Here is a 26,333-nt window from a genome sequence, read left to right on the forward strand (position 1 = left end):
ACTGATATGGAGCGTATCTATTCGCTGAGTGTTTTTAAATGTCCTTTGGAGAGCAAATAGCTAATACGTCTTGAATGTTTATTATATGTCACTGTTCTAAACTTTTGCTTTATTGACTTTTCTACCCTCAAAACAGTCCAGTGAAGTAGGTCCCGTCATTATCTTTACTGTCATCCCAAGAAGATCCCATCTCAGAAAATATGAACTCCGGTCTTCTAGCTTTTCAGCCCCAAACTTTCAGCGCCGATTCTTCTCGCTCATTCCCACCCCACATCCAAATCATGAGCAAGTTGCAAATTAGGAATTTTACATTTCCATGGCTTTCTTTTTTTTTTCTAAATTCCCGGCCTCCCGGCTTATTCCGGCGGCTCCCTCCTAAGCGGCAGCCCTGCCTTCATCCCTGTCCCCTGCAGGGACCACACATCTTTTTCAGACACAAGCCCAAGCCCAATAGATAGAGTCACCCTCTGCTCAGGACCCTCCCACAGCTTCCGGGAGCACGCAGAGAGAGCCGGAAGTCACGCGCTGGCCGCCAGCCCCTCCAGGCGTGGGCGGGGTCCTCTCCTCCCCGCCCCCTCGCGGGCTCGCCCCGCCCCCTCCCCTCCTCCGGCCACACCCCCTCCCGGGCCGCCCAGCCCATCGAGCACGGGCCCAGGCCGGCTCCGCAAGGCCCCGGCTCGGGGTTTCACGCTCTGCGCGCTGATGTTTTTCACGATTTGATCTCGGGATGGGTGTCGGGTAAGCGAAGGCCGGTAACGCCGCCGCCCGCTGGACCCGCCCCCGGGGATGCGCTCTCGCCGCCCCCGGCCCCCTGGGACCCGCCCGGTCGCCCCGTCCCCATTGGACCAACCGGGTCCCCTCGCCCCGGGAAGGAAGGCCGCGCTTCCCCGTCGCCCCGATCGCGGCGGGACCTGGGAAGGGCGAGGGGAGCCCTGGGTGGCCGCGCGCCCCCGAAACCTCCAGGCTCTGGCCCCGCGTGCCTCCAGCGCCGCGCGCTAACGTGCAGGCAGCCCCATCTCAGCACTTTGCAACGACCGCTTCTTCCCTCTGCACAGTTGCCCCCCCATTGCCCCCCCAGACCCCGCAGGGCTTTTCCCTGAGGTCTCCAGGAGCTCTGCCAAATGCCATCCTGGGGGGCTTCCCACCCACCCTGGAGAACTAGCCTCCCCACCCATCCTTGTCCGTCCCCCTTCCCCGGTTTAATTTTCTTCAGAACACGTTCACCCTCATGATTAGGTGTTTATGGCATCCTCTCTCCATAAAATCTAAGCTCTAGGAGAGCAGGGCGTGTTCGGGTTTGCTCACTGCTGCATCCCTAGAATTGGAAACTTGCAGGTGGGTGTTCACGAAAATTTGCTGCATAACTGAGTGCCCATTTTGTAGATGAGAAAATTGAGATCAGAGATGGGAGTGACTTACCTAATGTCACAGCACCAGGATTCCATCCAGGCAGCGTGCCTAGGAGACCCTGCTTGGAACCACTGGACTATTCTAGTGTCTTCCTAGGTGACAAAACTTGGCGTGAGAAAGAATTCACTGGCCATAAATAAAGCCTCCGCAAATTTATCTGCTATTTGAATCAAACATAAGATAAAATGCCATCTTATTTTATTTGGTCATCTTCAGTTTAGATGAGGAAACTTTAATATCTTCAGACACCAGAGGGGTGTTGACTGACTTCTAGATAGTCATCTTATGGAAACTATAGGCACAAAGGTTAAACACCACATGTGAAAAATATCAAACCACCGTCTACACTAAGATAATATATGAAAAAGCACTGCAAAATACTATTACTTGAGATCAAGGAGACATTATCATTATTTTAAATGCCTGGAGTATAGAGGTTCATTAAAGAAATGGGTTAGGGTTTCCCTGGTGGCACAGTGGTTGAGAGTCCGCCTGCCGATGCAGGGGACACGGGTTCGTGCCCCGGTCCCGGAGGATCCCACCTGCCGCGGAGCGGCTGGGTCCGTGAGCCATGGCCGCTGGGTCTGCGCGTCCAGAGCCTGTGCTCCGCAACGGGAGAGGCCACAGCAGTGAGAGGCCCGCGGACCGCAAAAATAATAATAATAAAATAAAAAGAAATGGGTTATTAACATGGTCCTTAAATTAAGGCAACTTTCTCTCAACATTACCCTTCCTGCTATTTGAAAAGCACTTCCTGCCTACCATGTGACACACATCGGTTAGTCCTTGGAACTCTGGGAGCAGAGTTGTTCAGCTCCAGAGGGCTTCGTCTTTGAAAAAATAAGAAATGGTAAAATATCTTTTCTGGTATTATCTTTGCAAATTTACAGGTTAAGAACCTGAGAAGTGTTCCTGAAGGGTAGTCAGTTAACAAGAAGAGAGAGCTCACGCTCCACATCTGCAGTGGCCTATTGTGGGAAGGTCCCTGGGACCAATCAGGCCAGAAGCGGAAACTTGCTAAGAGGATGGGGAGCATTTAAAGCGTCTGATGGCAGCAGCCTGGCAGGGAGAGCCATCCTGCACTAATAACACTAATTTGGTCTCTAATTATGTATTTACACAGCGGTCGGCTGAATATCCAGCTGTTGCTCCATCTCTAGCCCACGGTTCTTCTCTCTGAGTTTGTTTTCTTTTGTCTGGGCTACAGCTGGAATTCGGGATGGAGCCCAGAGACTTTCCTCCAGTTTTGAGTTTATCAGTCCCTGGGTGTGCTTTCCTCATCTCTGTAGGAAACAGAGCATGCAGATCTCTTCAAACTAAGAGGGAAGGAAACTAATAACCAGAATCAAAGATACGATATAGCAGTCATTTTCTTCTTTCATTTCTTCTACTCTAATTCTCTAGAATTTGAGAGTAGAGGTAAGAAGAAATGCTGTCCCTGCCCAAAATGTAACCCCCAGAAGGCTCTGTGGCCCAGGGAAGAGGGGTAGCTTTTGGAGCAAGTTGGTCAGAGGTCCTGGGAAAAGCATCTGCTCCTGAAAACTGGGCCAAAAAACTTAAAGAAATGAGAACATTGCAGCAAGAAGGAAAAAATGAATAATAAGTTCTTAATCCTTGAGTTCTATTTTTCTTTCTAGCTTTAATTTTTCTCCAGATTTCTGCAAGCCTAAAGTCTTATCTTCAGCAGTACTGAAAGCCATATTCTATTCCTAAGGGTCCAGATGACCTATTTTTTCCCTCCCTGTCATCAAAGCTAGGTGAATGTCATTTTGATGCTTATTTTGCCACGTTGACAAAATTCACGCATTATTCTCTAAGCATTTATTAAGCAGCATGTTAGACCTATAGATGAAAGACAAAGACGGCCAGTCCTTGTCATCCAGGACCTTACAGTTTAGCTAACCACAGGACACCCTTATGCAAACCACTAAAACCACTCCTCCCGTCCTCTCCCACCACTAACGTGTGAAAATTGCATGGCACGGGCATCATTCCCTTGCACAGGAAGACTCATCACTCATGGAAGCAAAAGAAGAAGGAAACCAGCATTTGCTGAACCCTATGGTGCCCACAGGCCCATAGCAGGTGCTTTTGTATTTACAGTCTCATCTAACCCTCCCAAAGCCCTATGAAATTACTGTTATTAACCCTATTTTACAAATAAGAAAACTGAAGCTCCACGTGCCATAGGGCTCATGAGGGCAGAGCTAGCATTCAATTCTAAGTCTAAACAGAGGTCCCAAATCCAACCTCTTGCCATTCTACACACATTCCCACAGGTAACTAAGAACAGCTATTCATCCCACAGGCAGGTGCTAGCAAAAGGATAGAAATAGGAGAGATCAAGGTGGAATTACGTGGGTTTCAAACCCAAATAACTTTGGATTCCCAGCAGGTAACTAATTAAGTGAAACTGACAAGGTGTAATACTCAGGATATTCTGTGCAACGTCTGCTTTAATGGATAAGTTTAGCTAGGAACAGCACCTGATTGTTTTTATTGTGATAAAATGCACAAAGCATAAAATGTACCATCTTATCCATTTTTAAGTGTATGGTTCAGTGGTATTAAGTCTATTCACATTGCTGTGCAACCGTCACCACTGTCCATCCCCAGAACTTTCTCATCTTCCCAAATGGAAACTCTGTACACATTAAACAATAACTCCCCATCCCCCCTCCCCTTTTGAGGTGGTTCATTGTTAGTGCATAGAAAGGCGACTGATTTTTACATGTTGATTTTGTATCCTCCAACTTTGTTCAATTAATGTATTAGTTCTAACAGGGTTTTTTTGTGTGTGTGAGATCTTTAGGCTTTTCCACATATAATATGTCACCTGTGAACAGAGATAGTTTTACTTTTTTCTATCCAGTTTGGTTGCCTTTTCTTTCTTTTTCTTGCCTAATCACTTTGGTTGGAACTTCCAATCCTACGTTGAATAGAAGTGGCAAAAGTAGGCCTCCTTATTTTATTCCTGATCTTGGAGGAAAAGTTTTCTGTCTTTCACCATTGAGTATGATGTTACCTGTGGGCTCTTCACATGTGGCCTTCATTATGTTGAGGTAGTTTCCTTCTATTCCTAGTTTGTTGAGTGTTTCTTTTAATCATGAAAGAGTGTTCAATTTTGTCACATGCTTTTCTGAATCATTTGAGATGATCATGTGAGGTTTTTTTTCCTTCATTCTATTAATGTAGTGTATTACATTGATTGATTTTCATATATTAAACCATCCTTGCATTCCAGAAATAAATGCCACTTGGTTGTGTTATATAATATTTTTAATACGCTGCTGAATTCAGTTTGGTAGCATTTTGTTGAGGATATTTTACATCAATATTTATCAGGGATATTGGTGTGTAATTTTCTTGGTGTATCTTTGACTTTAGTATCAGGGTAATCTTGACCTGACCTCATAGAATGAAGGGAAGTATTTCCTCCTTTTCAGTTTTTTGGAAGCCTTTGAGAAGGGTTGATGGTTTTGTTTTGTTTTGTTTTAATATTTGGTATATTTCACCAATGAAACCATCAGCTCTGGGGAGGCCAGGGGGTGGGGAGAGTTGTTGGGGTGTTACTGATTACCGATTAAATCCCCTTATAGTTTTATAGGTCTATTCAGATATTCTATTTCTTCATGATTCAATCTTAGTAGACTGTGCATTTCTAGGAATTCATCTATTTCATCTAGGTTATTCAGTTTTTTGGCATACAGTTGTTCATAGCAGTCTGTTATAATCTTTTTTAACTCCATAAAATCAATAATAATGTTCCCACTTTCATTTCTAATATTAATAATTTGTTTCTCTCTTTTTTTTCAGTCAGTCTAGCTAAAGGTTGGTCAACTTATTTTTATCTTTTCAAAGAACCAGCTTTTTGTTTCATTGATATTTTTCCTATTGTTTTTCTATTCTCTGTTTTATTTATCTCTGCACTAATCTTTATTATTTTCTTCTGCTACCTTTGGGTTTAGCTTGTTCTCCTTTTTCTAGTTCCTTAAGGTGTAAAGGTAGATTGTTGTTTTGAGATCTTTCTCCTTTTTCAGTGTAAGCATTTACAGGTATAAATTTTCTCTTTGCACTGCTTCATTGCATTCCATGATTTTTGATATGTTTTGTTTTTCTTTTCATTTGCCTCAAGATATTTTCTAATTTCCCTCATGGTTTCTTCTGTGACACATTGTACTGTTTAATTTTCACATATTTATGAATTTTCTAGTTTCCCTTCTACTATTGATTTCTACTTTCATTCCCTTGTAAACAGAAAAGATATTTTGTATAATTTTAATCTTTTTAAATTTACTAGAACTTGTTTTGTGGCCTAACATGTAGTCTACCCCGGAGAATATTTCACACACCCTAGAGAAAAATGTGTATTCTACTGTCATTGGGTGGAGTATTCTGTTTATGTCAGAACATGTCTGTTTATATGTTTATGTTTGTTAGGTCCAGTTGGTACCTTGATTGTTCAAGTCCTCTAGCTCCTTATTGGTCTTCTTTCTGGTTGTTCAGCACCTGATTTTTCTTCAAAAACAAATCTTAGCAAAGCTAAAGAAGACACTTGAAATAATCTGTTCTGATTCAGACCATGTCCACCACACATTAAATAATCTTCTTATATCAAAATATATATTTAAACTTTTTAAGCAACTGTTTCCAGGGCTATCACATTTGGTCATATGGGGTGTGCACTATCCAATATGGATTTGTACAACTGGTGTTTGCTTTCAACAAACCAGTAGCCCCCTTTCATAGCCCTGGGACAACATAAGGGCAAAATTCAATGGTCCTCCCAGAGCACAGCCTGTATCCTGATAAAAGTTTTCGTGTTCCCCCTGCCATGAATGCATAAGATGCAGATGCAACTCTGCCAAACCACAGGGCAACCCAGAGGGGCTTAGGAATGTAGGTACTGCAGAGGGAGGACTGCTGAGTTAGTCTGGGGTCTCTGCTGCCTAGAGATCAAATAGATATGGTCCTGAAGGGCTCACAGTGGAAATCACATACCAGTTGCAAGTGTCCCCACTCAGGACCTCAGTCAGAAGGAACAGCTGAGTGTCAAGTGTGCACAATAGGCCCATCCTGCAAGGCCTCATTCCATCACTACCCTCAGCAGCAGCTGCAGTGTTTTCTTGTCTGCCTTCTCTCAGTGTCCTATCAAGCACCTTGCTGAAGCCTTAGAAAGGCCAACTCCCTACCTTCCACCTTGCAGAGAACACTGATTTTATTTAAAATCTCATTTTTTTGCAAAGTAGAGACCATATTACACGCACTCCACTTCATTATCTGTCCATGGTTTACATCCCTTTTCCCTACTAATCTCTGATAAAAGCTGGTTTCATGCCATGCTTGATACATATCTTAAGGCCATTCTGCCCCTTCTCCTTTCCTGAGGGGAAAAGTCCATGCAGAACAGACCTACTGAATATATAAGCTGTCTTAGATTTTTGGCAAAGTTTGTAATGGAAACCATAGGCTGTGAACCCAGCACTTAGCCCATGAAAAGTACAGTGACTTTGCTGGTTCACCGCTTTTAGAATATTTTACCATAACAAGTACTACTTGCTTTTATCCAACAGTGAGAATTCCTTAACTATTAATTAATATTTACATATTATATATTTGTATATTAATATTATAATTAATTAATATTTAACTATTTAACTCATTTTTTTACTTTGGCTTCTTGGAAGCTCAGACATAAATTTAAGTGTTCAATTAGAATAATAATATTAGCCTAGGGTTGTGGTGTCACTCTTATTTTTTTCTTATTCCCTATTAATCATTTACTTAGCTATGTTTATTTTATAATTATCTGCTTCAAGTCTTTTTTACAAGTTTACACTCAGAATAAACTGAAATAGATTTGTTTCCGAGCGGTCATGTAGTTGTCATGACTATTGGACCACTTATATATCACTATCTCCAAATTGTACAGTTCCTTGTATTGTACTAATTGAAAAATTCTAAGACACATATAATTCCAGAGTTTCTGCTGAGAACTCAGACTTTAGTATCCTTAATACAATCAAAATCACCCTTATATGTATTTTAGAAACCTTAAAATAATTTCTTCTGGTCAGTTTTAGAAGATTTCGAGAGAACCTTGAACCTGGAGTTGCTCATTTCCATTTAAAGGTCTCTGCCTTGGGAAATGACTGTTCTTTTACTGCTTGCTAGCATACAAAATCCTAATTGAAAAACCTTTACACATGGTGATGGCATGCATTTAATTTACTTCTGTTCTATTAGGGACATGTCTTGGTCAAGGAAGGAATGCACATTGGAATCTTGATGATTTGTGTTTCATATAGTCTGTGCCTTAGGGTGAGCTCAGTCCCAGGACACTAATAAACAGTCCCAGATCCAGGGCATTTGTATCCCTTTCTTACAGGCAAGAACGGCATCCATACAATACCCCAATTTAGAGCAAATCCAAGTTCAGTTCAATTCAATTCAGTGCTATTTATCAAGTAATTATCAAGTGTGCTAGGCATTTTTCAAGTCTCTGGGCGTATAACAATCAATAGGACTCAGTCCCTACCTTCGTGGAGCTCACAAAAAGAGAAGGCTAATAAACAGCTCGAAAATGGAAATCAAAGTGTACGTGAGGAGGTAAGGGAACACAGAAATGGAGTTTCTAGCCAGTGGGGAGAGAGCAGGATAGGCTTTCCAAAGGGGGTGGCTCAGGCATCGCAGAGCAGTCAGAGGGGGAAACGTGATGGAAGTCCAGGCCCAGACAGGGGTCAAAAATCCAAAAGATTCCAGAGAGGTGGATGAGGATCTCCCTGGGGTTCTCAGACTTAGCCTAGCAGCAGAACCAAGGTAGGCTAGGAAGGCCCCCATAAATGTATGTGGAATTGAACGAGTGAAGTACAAAGGAATCTCAAAAGAAGCACACTAGTGTGAAAAGTGATCATGAAGGGGTCATTACTACTTATTTATCTGGGCCTCAAAAGGTGTTCCAAATTCAAACTACAGACCGAACTGGAGATTCACGTATTTACCTGATTGTGAGGTGCTTCTTTATATAAAGCAATTCTCCATTTTGTCAATGAAAGGAGGAGATCTAAAATAGTTTTGAAGCCAATTTAAATATATAAACTTTGGGGGATGGAGATGAAATAGCTGAATGTCTATTCATACTACTTAACTCAATTTAATCACACATGCATGTCAAATGCTATATAGGTTGAGAAATCGTACCTTTTTGTTTCGTCACCATTTCTTAGTCATCCAGCACAGTTTCGGGAGCCCTGCCCCTCCTCCCTTCTGTTTAAGACAGATTCTGAGCAGGTCTGCAAGCCTCTCACTAGACACCTGTCCCCTGATGCTGGTTCTCCTTTGCTATTAGTGATCTTCATAACCACTTACTGTGTTGCTTTAAAAAGCTGATTTGTAAGAGCTGTAGGACCTGAAAAATATCTTTTCCTTCCTCCCTTCTAAGTTCTTGGCTGGGGCCCCTATACCAACAGATGGATTAACAAGAGAAAAGCTTACAAATTTATCTAATAAATGTTTTACGTGATACATGAACCTTCATAAGGAAGTGAAGACATGAAGAAGCAGAAAAACCTGAGTGTTTGATACTGGGTTTGATGAAGATGGGGAAGTCGTGGGAAAATGTGAGAGGACAAATGGGGTATAAGCCATGTGTATGCAGTAAACTGGGGGAGACTTAGCGAGGCCTGTTCATTCTGCTTCCTCTCTGAGCCCCTCCATCTTTGGAGATAAGGATGCTCCTTTCCTCTTGGGATGGAGAGGGCACCTCTCACGTGAGGATCTCATGACCAGCTCCAGGAAAAGGTCAGAAACTCCTTTCTGTACCTGCTCTTTCTCAAATTCTTTCAGTTTGAAATATTCAGTATGCCAAGGTGTCATATTTGGGGGTAGCTTGTCTTCAACCCTGTCAAAGCCAAAACTTAGTTATGAACTCATACTTCCAGGAATAATTTCTAATTTGAGTTAAATTTTTTGCCTCCTTTCCCCCCGCTTTTCCTTTCTTTTTATCTTTTCTTTTTCTTTATCTTGTTAGTGATTTTGTTGTTAAATCTCCATAATCATCCCAAACTAGCAGTGACATAGGTCATTTCAAGTAAATGTGGCTTCCCAAACAGAGTTTCTCAGTTCAAAATATTGAGGGCACCTCAAAATATGACAGATCAGCTAAAAGGTGACCCTTGTATTCGTAAAAGTAGTTGTTGGGAGCTTCCCTGGTGGCACAGTGGTTGAGAGTCCGCCTGCCGATGCAGGGGACGCGGGTTCATGCCCCGGTCCGGGAGGATCCCACATGCCGCAGAGGAGCTGGGCCCGTGAGCCATGGCCGCTGAGCCTGAGCGTCCGGAGCCTGTGCTCCACAACGGGAGAGGCCACAACAGTGAGAGGCCCGCGTACCACCAAAAAAAAAAAAAAAAAAAAAAAAGTAGTTGTTGGAAGGAACCTTGCTATAATCGTGCAAGGTGCACATGGAACTAGTTTACCTGAGCTGGTGAAAGGCTCACTTATTTCTAAAATTAGGTTATACTAAAAAGGGTTGGTTGGATTGTTCTCTGCACCCCTGGACAGACGACCTGGAAGCCGGGTATCCTTCACAAGTTTTAAGATCTCCCAAAGTGCTGGACATTTTCTCATGTGAGACCAGAATAATCCTTGACAGGTCTGATAGTCTACCTTTTGGACAAGAAGGTATCGCTCACACCCAGAGAAGTATTAAAAGAAATTTCACAATATTCCTCAGTATATCCAGACTGTGAGGTTCTTTCCTTTGGCTTTTATTTTTTGAGCATTGGAGACAACCCCTAATATTTGTAAAACTCTTACAGTTTACAAAGTGCATTCACAGCCACTCTCCCCAATTCCTAGCCTCAGTCCTCAGATTAAGAGTCTAGTCTGTCCGTGTGATTAAGCCACAGCACAGCACCCAGGGGCAGACAGGCTCCACCCTCGGTGTCTTACATGGTGGAGGGGGGCAGCACTGGCGGTTTCCCTGCGGTGGTAGATGCTGAAGGAAGGGAGGAAGGAGTCTGCCAGGTGGGCTGGACACAGAGGCCCAAGTGTAACCAAAAGTGGCGTCCAGCTGCTCACCGCGCAAAAGCCAATGAAGAGGCAAGGTTGTTGGAAAGTAAGTTTGCTTTATTTTGGATGCGGGCACATGAGGGGAACTCCTGTCCAAAGGCCACCTCCGCCCGCCCCATGCTGACAATCAGTAGGCAAAAGCTTTTATAGGTGGAGGGAGGCACGCAGAAACACGCACAGGCAGCTCTGACGGGCATCTTGAAATTGGTCATTGGTGGCCTGATCAGCGTCATCTCGATTGTTTTAGGTACAGGTAATCTTCAGTTCCAGGGTTGGTTTCTTCCCATTTCCTTGAGGCCAATTCTTGGAATTGTGGCAGCTTATGTCACAGCTGCTACAGCCTGGTCATCATGTAGTTACCTTCTTCCACCTGCTGAGGGTTTCAGTATCTGTAAGACAGCTCCCAGGATACGGCTCAGAATGTCATCTATAGCCCTTAAGGAGGAACTACAGGTCCTTGACTTTGCTCAGTGAGTAAACTATTATTATTTGGTCTCCTTGGACGGTCTTCCCTTGCTTCTGCATTTTCTCACTCCTCTGATTAATCTTGTTCTTTGGCCAACGTTTTTCCACAGACAAAAGGCCAGCAGAGGACACGGGGTGTAAGGACCATAGGGTCCTGCGCCGTTTCACAAGCAGGACAGAGGAAGGGGCTGGCGGGGGGCGGGGAGCGGGAAGCAGGAGAGAACCGGAGGGTCTTCAAAGGGCAGGTCCTGGAAGGGCTTGATACCCGGTTACGCGCAGGGCAGCCGCAAGCCCCTGAAGGGTTTTCATCTGTGGAGAGATCTGATCAGATGCCCTTTGTGGGCAGCTCCCTTTAACCACAAGTGAGCACCGATTATGGGTGGGCGATGGAGGTGGGAAGGACCAGCTGTGCCCGATGGGGTCCCGACGCAGGGGGCCCAGCAGGTGGGAAAGCAGGGGCGTCAACTTGCTCCAGGCCCCGCAGGCCCGAGGCAAAACCCTCCCTCCGCCGCCTCCTGACTCCCGAGCCTGGCGATGTGAGCTCTTGGCACCTCCAGCGCAGGGACAGGAGCCGCGGTGCCTCCCCTCCCCCAGGAACTCTTCGTGCAGCCTTAGACGCTCACAGAGCACGGAGGGTCCCACCGCCGGCCAGCACGGAGGACCGGGACGAGGAGACGCCAGGCGATGCGGGGGCAACTGCGAGGCCCCGCTCCCTGGCTCTGCGCCCCTGCGCGCCGCCCACCCGCTTCCTGGCGGGTCGCCTTTCTCCGAGCCAGCCCCGCTGTGAGAGCAGATAATGCTACAAGTCCCAGGCCTCGGGGTATCGAGTCATTTCTTGTAAATCACCCAGAAAGGCCTGGCCGGGCTGGAAGGCACAATTTACTGCTGCGTTATTAAATGGTCCCAGCGCAAGCCGGCCTTTTCCTTGCAGAGTGAAACGCAGGCAACCCAAAGGACAGGGCGCCGGGAAATGAGAGCAGAAGCGGGGGGCTCCAGCCCTCACCCCCCAAAAGGCCTCTTTCCTGAAGCCCGCAGGAGCCCCACAATTCGACGCTGGGGATCCTTCGAGAACGCTACATCATGGTGTCCAAAGGGCTTTTATTTTAAAGGCCATCCATTTCCGCCAGAAATTGTTTGAGGAATGAAGCCAGCGGAAAGAAGCAGTGGAAAAAGCAGATAAACAGAGTCCGTTGTCCTTCCCGAGGGCCTCAAGGCGGTCTGGGGGCAGCTGCTACCCCCAACCCCTGGTCCCGGTGCTTCTCGCACAGCCCCGCCAGCATCTTGCCCTCCACCACCCCCTCTGCGGTCTCGGGAGGGCCGCAGGCCGCGCCCTGCCCTCCTGCAGGGAGCCTCCGTTCTTGTCCACAGTTAAGGGAGATCCTGTGGCCAGCACTCTCCCCTTCACCTGGGTTTCTCAAGATGGGGCCACGGAAACCTGTTCCTGCCTCAGACCTTCCTGCACCCCTGACACCGTATCTCCACCTCCCCTGCTTCCTTCAACTGAGTGACTTCTATTTTACCTGCTTTTAATCCAAATAAAACGAAGGACATATTCCACCTATGTACATAATGCCAACTATTTTTTCCTCCTATTTTCCACGTGACTTTTAGAAGCTGGATCCTGTCAAAATAATTGCTTTCCTATCTGTAAAGAGAAAAAGTCTTTACCCTAGAAATTGCACCTCCTATTCTATTCTTTCTCTCTCCTGTTATTCTCTTGAAGCCAACCTCCTTCAGTAAGAATCCAGACATAAAAGAGCTCCTGGGGAGAGGGGAGACGGGTGCAAAACTAAGAGGAAAGCTGGGCTTCGGAGAGGCTAATCCTATTTCTGTAGAGAGTTTGCTGCTCACCAATACTTTAAAGAGTTCATGGACCGTCACTCAAACTTGTGAAGAGCAGGTGTAATCGGGTGACTTGCGCAGAGGCTCAGGGTCTGTAGGTAGAGTTTCCCCCCATTTTCATGGATGTCTTGCCAAGCCTCCCACCTCCGCCGGGGGTGCCTCCCAGCCACTCGGGGCTCACACGCGCCTCACCGCCAGGCTCCTGAAGGAGCCGTTGGCTCCCAGGCAACGCCCCCGTCCTCCTGTCTGGCGTGTCACGTCCACGGTCTCCTGGCTTCCCTGGCCAGCGCTCCGCTGCTCAAACGCCCTCACTCCAGCTTCGGCCACACCTGCAGCTTCAGCTCCTGGCTGGGCTGTCTCCCCTCGGGGTACAGTCTGCTTCTCTCCTCTGCGCTCTGCTCACCACGTTGGCGTATGTCTCTTTCCCAGCCGACGTGCTGTCCCTCTAGGGACCTGCGTTTGTGTCCTCAGCGACCGGCACTTAATAGGTGCCAGTGTTTGTCAGAGGAAAGCATGGAGGGAGGGATAGAGAGGAGGGAAGCAGGGGAGGACCTGGGTCTGGGCCTTCAGGATGCAACCCTGTTATCCTTTTATCATTGGACGAAGGCACCAAACACACATGTCCACACACAGGCCGGCTGGTGTGTCCTCCCAGGTCTCCGCTTTGGACCCTCTTCCATCAGGGGCATTCTTTTCACCTTCTTCTCTTCCATGTAGGCAGATTCTCAACTCTCCTACCAGAAAAGACCTTCTTGGCTCTCCTGTCCAGAGACACAAATATTTACGCCACCTCATGTCACTGTGAGCATCACATGCCAGCGCCCCGCCCTCCCAGAACACATCCTTGGCTCTGTTCCAACCTCGCCACCCACCCGACAACGGCCACCTGCCGCCCCTGCATGCCTCACTCTTGTTAATTTTATTTACCCTGGGTTAGTGTCACCATTTTGCATCCTCTGGGCCCCCTTCCAAGTTCTCTAAGCATGAATAACTCTGATTGTGGGTGCGTAGACAGCAGCCTTCATTAGAGTTAATACTTGATTTTAAACCCCGGGGACCCAGACTCTGTCACTCTCCCAGGGATGCCCTGAATCACAGATTCTTCTAAATAGGCCAGTAACTGTCTATACTGGTGACACTAGCAGGTGATTGGTAGCATGCGGGCCATCACATTTACATGCATGGCAGACTGCAGAAGCACCTTGGGACATAAGGGAAGAGAAACAGCCAAAGAGTCTGCCTCAGACGTGCTTCCACTGGTACGGTTGGGGCCTCACCAGTAGCAGGATCTGGTCTGTCCACAAGTGGGGAACTGCCTGAACCAGGGGGCCGTCTTGCCCTTTCACTTTGCAGATGCCTACCTGCTTTTCTGGAAATGATCAAGCTTCCTGAGGTGTGGCATTCATGCTCCTGATTAGGTAACTTTACAGTCGACTGTTCGTGCCCAGACGTCATCCTATGTACAGGATACCCTGCAACAGCGCTTTCCTGTAGCTTCATTTCTTTGGTTGGGTGAATGGTGACAGGGCCTCCGGGCTTTAATCCAGACAGCGATCACACTATAGCCACCTCAAAAAGTGTCCCAACGTTACCAGGTTTCATCATTGGTCCAAAATGTTTCAATGAGTTTAGGGAGTTTAAAGTCAGGAAAATGTGGGTATAAATCCTAACTCTGCTACTTGTTAAAAATGTGTCCACGGGTCAGCTGAGGGTTCGGGAAACTAAGGCTCATGGACCAAATCCAGCCCATCACCTACTTTTTCTTCCGTTTAAGTATTGTCTACGGCTGCTTTCTCCCTACCAGGGCAAAGTTGAACTCTTCTGACAGAAAGCCATACGGCCTACAAAACCCCAAATCTTTCTTATGTTTACAGAAAAAGTTTGCCACCCTTTGATAAGAATATTTCGTCTCTCTGAGCCTCAGTTTCCCCATCTGTAAAATGGCAAAATACTCACATTCAAGAAGGATGCTGTAAGGAATAAAGGGGCTAAACAATGTGGAAAGTCAACCATAGAGCAGTTTTATATATATCGGGTTTTTTTTTAATTATTATTTTAATTTTGCTCTTGTCCATCCGTGTCCCTCTTTGCCAGGTGAGAGAAGGTTACAGCTGCTGTCTGCCTGTCTCTGTCCCTGTTTTTGCCTTTTTGTTTCTCTTCATTTTGCCCCACTACACCCCCTACCATCCAACAGATGAAAACTTCTAGAAAAAAATAGAGGGCTTCCCTGGCGGTGCAGTGGTTAAGAATCCGCCTGCCAGTGCAGGGGACACGGGTTCGAGCCCTGGTCCGGGACGATGCCACATGCCGCGGAGCAGCTAAGCCCGTGCGCCACAACTACTGAGCTTGTGTTCTAGAGCCCACGAGCCACAACTACTGAGCCCGAGTGCCACAACTACTGAGCCCACGAGCCACAACTACTGAAGCCCGCGTGCCTAGAGCCCGTGCTCCACAGCAAGAGAAGCCACCACAATGAGAAGCCCGCGCACCGCAACGAAGAGTAGATCCTGCTCGCTGCAACTAGAGAAAGCCCGGGTGCAGAAATGAAGACCCAAAGCAGCCAAAAATAAAATAAATAAAAATTTTTTAATCTATAAGAAAAAAATAGAGTGATTGATAATTTAAAAAATGGTATGGAAAATAAACTTACTCTAAAGCAAAATTTAATTCTACTGGGCATCTCGGGTTACTTATTTTATGTCTTTTGAGTAGTCATTTCTATCATCTTTTTATTTTCAATATAAATTTAACCTTGCAATTTGTAGTACTGTACAAAGAATGGTGACTTCTCACCTTCTCCTAAATACAGAATTTTTTCCTAGAGAAAAGCTATTAGATGTTTTCAAATTCCTACACACAGAATGTTTGCCTTCTTGGGATTTTTTTTTAATCTAAAAATAATTTAAAAATTAAGATGAGCTGCAGCTATGTGAGATCACCTAAGATTTTTTTTTCCAATCAGAAGGAAATTACTTTCTACATTTCTTAAGGAGGAGAGACACTTTGCTTCTCCCAACAACTTTCTTCAACTGCTTTCCTATTAAAATACTTTTAAAATTTCAATTCCGTGTTTCCCTTATCAACTCCTTAGCAGCCTTAAATTTGACTTGCAAAGAAGCTGAAATCCTCAGGATGGATTACGAAAAGAGTGTGTATCCCTACCAAAATTACACATATTAAAGCATTTAAATATTTTTAATCACAACTATTACAAGGTTTAAAACAGAGATAAAATGGTTTCAACGCAAGAGGATTTCGAACATCTTAGACCCAGTGAAGTTTGTATTACTTTCCTTCCCTTCACCTCACTCCACAAAGATCACAGCATAGGGGGCTTTACATTTTTTCAATTATTACATTCTTTCAACTAGGTGAATTCAGTAAGAGTCCAGCCAAGTGGATCTCCTGCTTTTATCTCTGTAACTAAGAGACAAGCTCTAAACATGCTGAAGAAATGGAAAACCTTTCTGGTTTCATGACCTGCTACTCTTGAATTGGGCAACATTTTTCCTCAGATACAAATTCAGGAAAAGAAATTCCCTGGTGGTCCAGTGGTTAGAACTCCATGCTTTTACTGCTGAGGGCCAGGGTTCGATCCCTGGTCAGGGAACTGAGATCCCACAAGCTGTGTGACGTGGTCAAAGAAAAAAAGAAAAGATTCAGGAAAATTAGGAGGGCTGTTTAGTCCAGAAAATATGAAGATAAGGAAATCCTGATTTTCCTCCTTGGTGCTTGTGTTTCTGATCCATTTTGTGCAAAGAAACCCAAACGGGATCCCTTGGCCTGGGAATAAGTGTGGTCATGGTGAGCCTGAAGGAGCAGCTGGACGGAAGCCTTCGTGGTCAGACCCCTGAGGGTGGCACTATTCTGGGGTCACCTCCATCCCGCCAGCCCACGAGCTCTACACCTCACACACTTGTCCACACCTCATCCCGCCTGCTGTGGCTGCCGCTCCCATCCAGTTTGTGGTCATGGTGCAGAGCTTGGAATCCATGGACTCAGTTGTCTATCTTCCTGGCTAATCACATCAGCTTGGGCAAGGTATTTAGCCTCTCTCTAGGTCTCTGTTTCCCTGAATGCAAAACAGTGCTTGCCTCAAACTGTCATCATGAAATTTAAATTGGACAAAGGCTGTAGGTACCTAGCTCATCCCTGTGCACAAAGCAAGGACCCCACAAACACTCCCTCCTTCTTTGTCTATGATTATGTGTGTCCCACTCACTAACGGGACTGTAACTTTTTTTTTTTTAGAGTGTATATCTTTCTTTTGGGTAAGAGAAACTCAGAACTCAAAGTCAGAAGCTGTAGGTTTTATCTTCTGTGACTTGAGTGAAGAAGGGGAAAAAAGGAAACCATAACTTGTTTTGACTGCAAGAAATCAACATTACGTGGTCATCTAAAATTCAATATTTTGTCTGGTGTGGTGCGCGCTTATAGCAGGGGAGCTGGACTTAGATTAGGAACTGGGACAGGCCTCCCTACGCAGAGGAATGGTGCTTAACCTAGAAACTGAAGGATGAGGCGGGATTAACCGGAGAGATGTGGCTTTTCAAGGTAGAGCACAGCATTTCGTGTCTCGGGGGAAAGGGAGAGCTGGCAGGTGCCTGGGGGACCAGCTGAGCTAGAGGGAGTCGGGCTGAGAGCTACCAGTTCAGGCTTCCCAGGAAGAGCCGGGAAACATCAGCTATCAGCGAGTCAGCTTCCAGCACAGCTTCCGTCTCGCAGTAGAGGGAGAGGAGCATCAGGGAGATTCAGGAAGGCGCGAGCCAACGCTCCGTCGAGCGGCGCCCCCTGCCGGCCAAACCTCACGCTTCCCTCGTGATGGATTTCAGAACTCAGACCTAGGAGTTAATTCTGCATGAAGGGTATACCTGTTCTATTATTCTCTCTGCTATTATGTATGTTTGAAATTTTACACAATAATAATTTCTTTTTTTAAAAAAAGAGTCCTTCTCACCAGCTGCAGTTTGGTTGTGAACATGGGCCAGTGGCGAGGTGTTTCCCTGAGACTAACCCTTGGCTGGCCTGTAGCAGGGGAAAGGCAGCAGTTCTGCCCTCCCTAGGGAGAAGGAAAGAGGCTCATTCTGTTTGTTGAAGAATCAAAGAATGAGAGTACTTGGTTCAATTCCCTGAATGTCCTACATCCGGGGAATTAGGCTATAAATCCTATAAAGCATTCTCCAGGTGTTTTCCAGGAACTCTTGTTTACACTCAGGCCACGAACGACACAACGGGAGGACAGGTTTCGTTTCACAGTGTTTTGGCATTTGCAGCTCAGACTGAAATTGCAAAGAAGCAGAATAGGAGAGCAATGAAGAATGGTGCAAATTTTTTGAATGTCTCATTCTATCTGTGGTTCTGGCTCTATCTTTAGAATCCTTCCTTTCTTCCTTCTTTCCTTCTTCCTTCCCCCCTCCCTCCCTCTCTCTCTCTCTTTCTTTCTTTCTTTCTCTCTCTCTTTCTTTCTTTCTTCCTTTCTTTGTTTCTTCCTTCCAAGTCATAATATATGCCAGGCACAAAATGACAGAAAAGTAAATAAGCAGGTACTTTTCCTTACCTAAAGGTCCACTCCAGTAAGAAACACAATGATTAAACAAGCACAAAATAAAACATAATTATAAGCTGGGATAAGTGATCTGAAGGAAGAGAATGGGGGTGGGGGTGTGCTTGATATAAAACATACTCCTAGAGAGAACTAATTTCATCCAGGGGCCAGAAGTAGTCCCCTTCTAGTTTAGAGGTTTCAACATAAAACGATCTCTTGGATTGTAATATTTCAAGGGTCTTATATCCCATCCTAATCCCTTTATCCATTATTTCCAAGAGGAGATAATGTTTAAATGCAGATGATAGAACTTTTGCCCACACCTCTTCCATAATTTCCACTGGAAACAAGTTAGGGAGAGGAGGGAGGGAAGATAACTCATTTAACGCCTGAGAGTAAGACTCAGTTTCTTTTCTTTAAAATGAGATTGTTGCACTAGGGAAGCTCTGAGGTCTTATCACCTTTTTTTAACATTTTAATAAATAGTGTGATCCCATGGAGTCCTCTGGAGCTGGTTTTTACCTTAGAATGAAGTTTTCATGAGCTATATGCTATTCATTGTTTTGAAAGAAAATACTATGAGACCCACTGTACACCTCCTAGGACTACAGAAGGAATCTTTATATTTTAGCATTTTAATGATGTAATGGGAATAATATTGTTCAGTGTCACTTATGTAGTATTCCAGCTTAGAATGCATAACCATGAGGAAACAAACAGACAAACCCAAAATGAGGAAGAGGAACACTCTTTTTCTTTCCTTTTTCTTTTTCTTTCTCTCTCTCTCTTTCTTTCTTTCTTTCTTTTTTAGGTACTGTACTCTTCAAAAAATGTCAAATAATAAAAGGCAAAGAAAGTCTGTGCAAATATTCCAGATTTAAAGAAAACTAAATGGATAAAAGAAGCAAATGCAATACCTGATTCTAGACTCAATCTAATACCAGAGGGAAAATCCTGTAATGGACATTGTTTGCCAATTGATGAAAATGGAATACTGATGGTGGATTAAAAAGAAAAATTGTACCAATGTTAAATGGACTGAAGTTGATAAATGTACTATGGTTATCTAAGAGAATATCCCTCTTCATAGGAAAGAGACACTGGTGTATTTTAGGGTAAAGAATCATTGTGCTAGTCCTTTCCAACTGCTATAACAAAATACCACGGACTGGGTGGCTTATAAACAGCAGAAACATCTTGTTCACAGTTCTGGAATCTGGAAGCCGGAAGTCAGGGTTCCAGCATGGTCTGGTGAGAGCCCTCTTCCCTTCTGGGTGGAAGACTCTTCGTGATATTCTTACATGGCCGAAGGGTTAGGGTTCTCTCCAGGGATCCTGCTCATGAGGGCCTCCCAAAGGCCCCACCTACTAATACCATCACCTTTAGGGAGTAGGATTTCAACCTGTAAATTTGGAACACAGCAGCTGAGGTGTGTGCAATATACTTTCAAATGTTTGAGAGAGAGAGAGAGAGAGAGGGCAGTGATAAAGCAATTGAGGCCAAATGACAATCTGGGCAAAGATATGTGTGTCCAATTACTATTTTTATTCTTGCAATTTTTCTGTAAGTTTACAATTCTTTTCAAATAAAAAGTTAAAATATATGTTGTTGGCTAAAGGATCACTTAGAGTTCCAGGTTCCAGCACAGCGCCTCAGAAGTTCTAGAGAATTCTACCTCTATAATAACACAGTGCCTTGTGGAGGACATCTACGTTGGCATTTGAAACAACTGAGCTGATATCATTTGCATAAAAAGCAAAAGAATTAAAGCGTTTCATGGCGGGTGTGAATTTGTAATGAGGAGTAATTCTAAAAGGGCCCCCCATTTTCTGTTCAGGCATATATTTGTCTTATACAAATTAATTGCTAAACAGATGAAAAAGAAAATCACCATCAAATGAACAAGGGAAATTCTAGTTCTTGTGAAACAGATAATTCATGAAGGGAATGGTTATGATGGGCACGAAATTTGCCTTTGGTAATGACTTTTTAAATTGTAAGATACATAGAAAGCAAAGCTGATAGAAAGTCTTCATTTTTCTACTGCCAGAATATTGTCATAACAATTGTATGGTGTGTCAAATGCAGGCTGAATTCCTTTTTTACGGCATAATAATAAAAGGGGTGATGATTACAGGAGAATTTGGACGAAGCTAATTTTCCAATTCTCTTAAAATCTGACAACGAATAATTTTAGGATGCTGTATACGTAAAGTTTGTTGTTGTTGTTTACGATTTTCACTGCTTTGAATAACAGCCTTCAGTAACTGGTACCCTGATCTGACTGCCCGATGGAGTCGCTCGCTCCTTCCTTGGCTGGAGCCTGATCAACAATGCAGCCATCCTCCTGAAGGTGGCGCTGTGCTCCGCGCGGTCCTGAAGGATGCGGGCGGGTGGAAACCCGGAGGGCGTGCAGGTAGAGAAGCAGCCCGGGTGCACAGCTCAAACGCATAAGGAGAACACAGTCTATGCAAGAAGCAACCCGCACCGTCGCAAATGGTGCCAATGAGGAGAGAGCTCCTGAGGGCTTCTGTGTCCCACACACGGGTGTTGACATTCAAATGGCACTACGCTTTGTTCTTATACACGAAACTGATAATAAGGATGTCCTTCGCATAATTCTTCCATCACCTTTTATCTCCCATCCTCTCACCTGGTTTCTTCTTTCTGTAACTTTTCCTCCTTCCGTCTCTTCTCACTCTTGGAGGTGCTTTAGAATAGATGTTGGTGCTCCCACCGCCTAAAAGTTATATTATCGCAAACTCCTTTGTGCACGGGTGGCTAACTGACCTAGGAATATCGCCTACACTGCCTGAGGGTTGCAGTAATGAAAGGTTTTTTTTGCTGGCCGGAAAAAAACCTGAAGGCCCAGTGTAAGATGTGGATGTTCTGCTGGCTTGACAGGGAGCAGACATGAGACGTGTTGTTGGAAAATATTTTCTTTATCAATAATTGTCTTTTGGAGTTCACCTTTCTCAAGGAGAATGTGTAAGAAATGGTTTTCGAGTTTGAATGTTTTTTCTATCAATTAGTGTGGGTCTTTGCCACAAGAATCATTTTTTGAAATTCATTCTTCAAGGACCATAGACAACAGCTTTTCTCTATTGAAGTATAAACAGAAAAGTGCAAGTTCCATCCTAAGTTGTTGGCAGCCCCCATTCCATAGTGGGAGAACAATGATTAGGAATAGATCTGGTGAGGAAAAGCCAGCTGGACTTAAAAACGCATAAAACCTTTGTTAGCGTTGGTAAGCCTCGTTACGGCTTATTAAGTAAACCAGCTGCGGTGCAGACTGACCTGACGTGTCAGTGACAAAGGGGAACTCCCCAGAGAGCTCTCTCCTGAAGGAGGTGGTGTGTTTTCAGGTGAGCCCTGTCCACATCACGACCACAGAGGTGACGCTTCAGGCACAGCAGGTGGAGCGAAAGTGGAGGGGAACAATAAGAATGATTTTTTTTAATTTGGAAACATACTTTTGGGGGGTTACTAACCAAATGGGGCTGCCTGCATAATAAGAAATGTGGTTGATACGTGATTTCTGTACAATATTTAATTTGTGGAAGAATAAGAGGTGCGTGATGGTGAGCAGTTATTTCTTCTTCTGAGTGGAAAGAAGCTGTAGGAAGAGTCTCGGATCATATTAGGACAGACTGCCCACCAGGTATCACAAGAAACATGGCCAAGGAGATTCCATGGGCTCCTTTTCTTATGTTCAAGAACCAGTTAACTTTCTGTGGTGAATGAACTACATTTATTCTTGTTTAGAAGCAGAAAGGTGAACCAACCAGCCCCTCAAGTCTCCTGTCATTATTTGTCCCTTTCAATCACAGAATCTCAAAGCTGACAGGGCGCCCTGGAGATCATCCACTTTCTGAATGAGGACGCCAATGTCAATGATTGTCCAAAGTCATGCAGGTCATAAGGGGCAAAGATGAAACAGCAACCAAGTTCTGTCAATGTCCCATCCACAGCTATATTCCCGCCAAACAAAAGGACCGCCCCAGTCTCTTTACACCAAATACACAGAAAGCTAACACCTGTCCCCATCTTCAGCCTCAGGCTCCATGCTGGTCCCCAGGAGCACTCCCATTAGCCTCATGTCTTGTCCATATAGATGGGGCCCCTTAGAGGACAGATCCTAGGACCCCCATCCGAGTGTTTAGTCCAGCTACAACTCAAAGAAATGAAGAGCTTTGCTGTGGTAGAAGCTAGCCTGCCCCAAGCCCCCAGCCCCACGTGACTTCTTTCCAGGGACAACAGCGCATCTCGCTTTTGACAGCCTGTCTTCCTGTTTGCCTTTGTAGGTTTCACAGCGGCTGCCTCCCTCGTGTCCTTGGCTTGGGCCTTGGCCTCCTACCAGAAGGCCCTCCGGGACTCTCGTGATGACAAGCAGCCCATCAGCTACGTGGCCGTGGCCATCCAGTTCTGCTGGCACTTCTTCACCATTGCGGCCAGGGTCATCACCTTTGCCCTCTTCGCCTCGGTTTTCCAGCTCTACTTCGGGATCTTCATCGTCCTTCACTGGTGCATCATGACCTTCTGGATCGTCCACTGTGAGACAGAATTCTGTGTCACCAAATGGGAAGAGATCGTGTTCGACATGGTGGTAGGAATCATCTATATCTTCAGCTGGTTCAACGTCAAGGAGGGCAGGACACGCTGCAGGCTCTTCATTTACTATTTTGTGATCCTCTTGGAAAACACGGCCTTGAGTGCCCTCTGGTACCTCTACAAGGCTCCCCAGATCGCGGACGCATTTGCCATCCCAGCGCTGTGTGTGGTATTCAGCAGCTTTTTAACTGGCGTTGTTTTTATGCTGATGTATTATGCCTTCTTTCACCCCAACGGACCCAGACTCGGACGGTCCCCAAGTTGCGCCTGCGGGGACCCCGCCGCTGCCTTCACGCCGTCTCCAGAAGTGGCCACGAGCGCCCTGCGGTCCCTCTCCAACACCCGCAGCGTGGCCGGCGACCGCGACCAGAAATTCGTAGAGCGGGACGGGTGCGTGCCTGTGTTTCAGGTGAGGCCCACGGCCCCGTCCACCCCGTCCTCTCGCCCACCACGGATTGAAGAATCTGTCATTAAAATTGACCTGTTCAGGAATAGGTACCCAGCATGGGAGAGACACGTTTTGGACCGAAGCCTCCGAAAGGCCATTTTAGCCTTTGAAGGTTCCCCGTCTCCTCCGAGGCTACAGTACAAAGACGATGCTCTCATCCAGGAAAGGCTGGAGTACGAAACCACCCTGTAAAGCAAGAAGGCTTGGAGGGGCCCCAAGCTCCAGACCCAGGGGTGACAGCCGGGCCGAGGCAATAATGAAACTCTGCCCTGGAGTCGAGCAGCGAGCTGTGCTGTTCGCAGTCTGACCGTCATCAGGATGCGTGTCTGGCCCTGCATCAGCTGACAGCCTGCTGCTGGCCTCCTTTGAAAAAGCAGCCCAGAGACCCTACTGTTCCATCTGAAGGGAACGGGCCAGCTCAGTAGGACCCCTTGTCGCCACCAACCCCTCCTGCCCCGCCTTTCAGCACATCCACCTGAGGGTACTATTATTATGGGAAATGTTGCCTCCGATCCGTAGGGTGTTTTGATGGAGTTAACTGATCTTTGCATAAAAATATACTGAGTCATACACACACGTGTACACACACACTAACACACACACACACCAATCCTGTCAAAATAGCTTAGGTGATTTCTTTTGATGCAAAGCTGTGATTCCCACGGGAATATAAAAGCAAAGAGAGAGAAAACATATCCCTCAAGACTCCAGAAAAAAAAAAAATAGTAAAGCTAAGAAAGAATTCATAAACCATTCTCACGTGAAAACCAATCCCATGCGTGAAAAGCCTATCCAATGGACAGAAAACCCAAGTGTGTTTACGCATGTATTAGAATTGATGGAATGGTTCGTTTTCAACATGTCAGGATTTTTTTCCATTTTAAATTTTCAGTTGAGAACATCTTTCATGACAGATACCCCACGCAGCCCATGGCTGGCTTTTGACGAGACCAAGGAGCTCGATACCTTGGTGATGAAAGTTCAATGATAATCAGGATGCAGTATTCAATTGCAAAAATTTGATAAAACCACGAAGAGGAAGCGGGAGAAAAAGGCAAAATGAGCATCTGATTTCCCGGCCTGTGCAGCTCACACGGGAAGGTCAAGGCAGAGCGGAGGGAGAGCCGGGCTGTGCTCAGGTCCAGGAGTGGAGGCTCTGCGTGACTGCGGAGAGGCCAGATTCCAGAACATTCCACGCCACACCCTTCTGGTACCAAACACCGTCCAATAGGGGATGGACGGGGATGCCCTGAGCGGCTGAGCATGAGTGGCGTGAGCCCCCCGAAAGCGGAAGAGAGCACGAACAGTCAAGTCCTTCGCTGTGTACAGACTCCCCCCTCCCCCATCCAAGGTCAAAGTGATGTGTCTCTTAGAGGCTTTGGGACACATTTTAGTAAGTATAAGCAGACAGATGCAGTGAATATGCTATAAGAAAACCCTTCTGAACCGATTGAGGGCTTATCACTAGATCCACTAAGATTCGTATTTGAGTCCTTTGTAAAGTCGCACTCTTACAACAAGCTTCTGGGTTTTAAATACCTCCGTCCAGCAAGTAAACGTTCCCCACTTTCTGTTCCCAGCGTCCCCCGGTCATGGTGCTTTTTGTTGCATTAAAAGTGCCGGTCAAACTTTGATAGTATTTTTTTATAGTTGGTGCAGAGTGGAATAACTCATGGATTATTTCAATATTTTTGTAATAAAAAATATATAGGGTATACATATAAGCATCATCACTTTTTTTATAGACCTGGAATCGTTTAAAATACTTTAAGCATCATAGTTACTTGGGATGTCAGAAACTGGTCCACAGATCCCATCGACCTGCCTTGGCAGGTTAAGAACATGCGTCTCTTGCAAGATCACCCTACTTTGCCATGTTGGTGCCCCCAGGAACCTGGCCAAGGGTGCTATCAGAATATCAGGGGACAAGAGAATCAGCTTAACTAGAAAGGGCTTGTCAAGACTGGCCAATGTTTCCCAGGAAATCAAAGACGTAAGTGATTACCTTCTTCCATCTGTTATGACAAACCTGACCACAGTGGAAGATGTCTTAAACTTCCTTCCCTGGTTTTATATTAACCCAACCGATATACTAAATATTAGTCAAGTCACTTAAAAAATATGTGTTAAAAAAAAATCAGTGTAACATATTCAGTTTTTTGGACTGTCCAATTAACTTTAAATAGTCAAGGTCTAGAGCCACGACCTGTAATGGGTGTATCGTACATAGACTGCTGTCCCTATGATGACACCCACAGGAAGTGAGAGGGCTCGACCTAGGACTTCTTTTGGTACAAAGCCCCAAAGCAATGTTTTAAAAAATGGATGATTTTTATCAGTAGACATATTTTCCTAGTACTCCATGATTTGATCCTTCAAGCAAGAGTCCACTAAAAGATAATAGTCTTTTGTTTGGATGTGAAAACATTATCTAGTCACACCAGTAAAGGCCCAGGAAGACGCTCTTCTTGTTGGCAGTTAGTGAAAACATCCCACCCCCAACTATAGAAGGAAACAAAAGATTATAATGGCAGATTCTTCACTTTGGTGCCGAACCACGAGTCACTAGCTTCATTAATTAATGATCTTTGGAAATTGAATTGCTCAGTTGAATTCTACCTTTGATTCCACGAGTAAATAACAGATTATAATAATGTCAGTCAACAAACACAACAGACCCCATCACTCTTCAATCATGTAAGTCTTAAATTATTTCTCAACTTGATCCTTCATTTAACAGGTCAAGAGTCAAAATAAGTGCTGTGTGGCTAAAAAAATGACGTACTGTGCTTTGTCTTGGAGGTGAGAATGCAGTCAGGAGGGTAAAAGAAGTTTGAATTTTTCAGTGATTTCCCAAATACTGTAAATACTCTGTTATCCAGCATACTTGAAGATTTTGATGTTTTAGTCAAAAATTCTTGTGAAGGCAATGACATCTCTACC

At 45.2% G+C, this 26,333-nt stretch overlaps 1 protein-coding gene across 1 annotated transcript in view; it reads left to right on the forward strand.

Annotated features, from left to right (window-relative positions):
* The window catches only part of XKR4 (XK related 4), a gene marked incomplete at its 3' end in the record, with an annotated part of 336,116 nt that extends 312,534 nt beyond the window's left edge, over positions 1–23,582 (forward strand). The window contains exon 3 of the mRNA XM_081258696.1: positions 22,636–23,582. Within this exon, the coding sequence (XP_081114822.1) occupies positions 22,636–23,582 (947 nt within the window). The remainder of the gene's footprint in view (positions 1–22,635) is intronic.
* Positions 23,583–26,333: the final 2,751 nt, after the last annotated feature.

Source organism: Mesoplodon bidens (genome assembly GCF_964165515.1).
Source record: "Mesoplodon bidens genome assembly, chromosome: 16".
NCBI classification, from domain to species: domain Eukaryota; kingdom Metazoa; phylum Chordata; class Mammalia; order Artiodactyla; family Ziphiidae; genus Mesoplodon; species Mesoplodon bidens.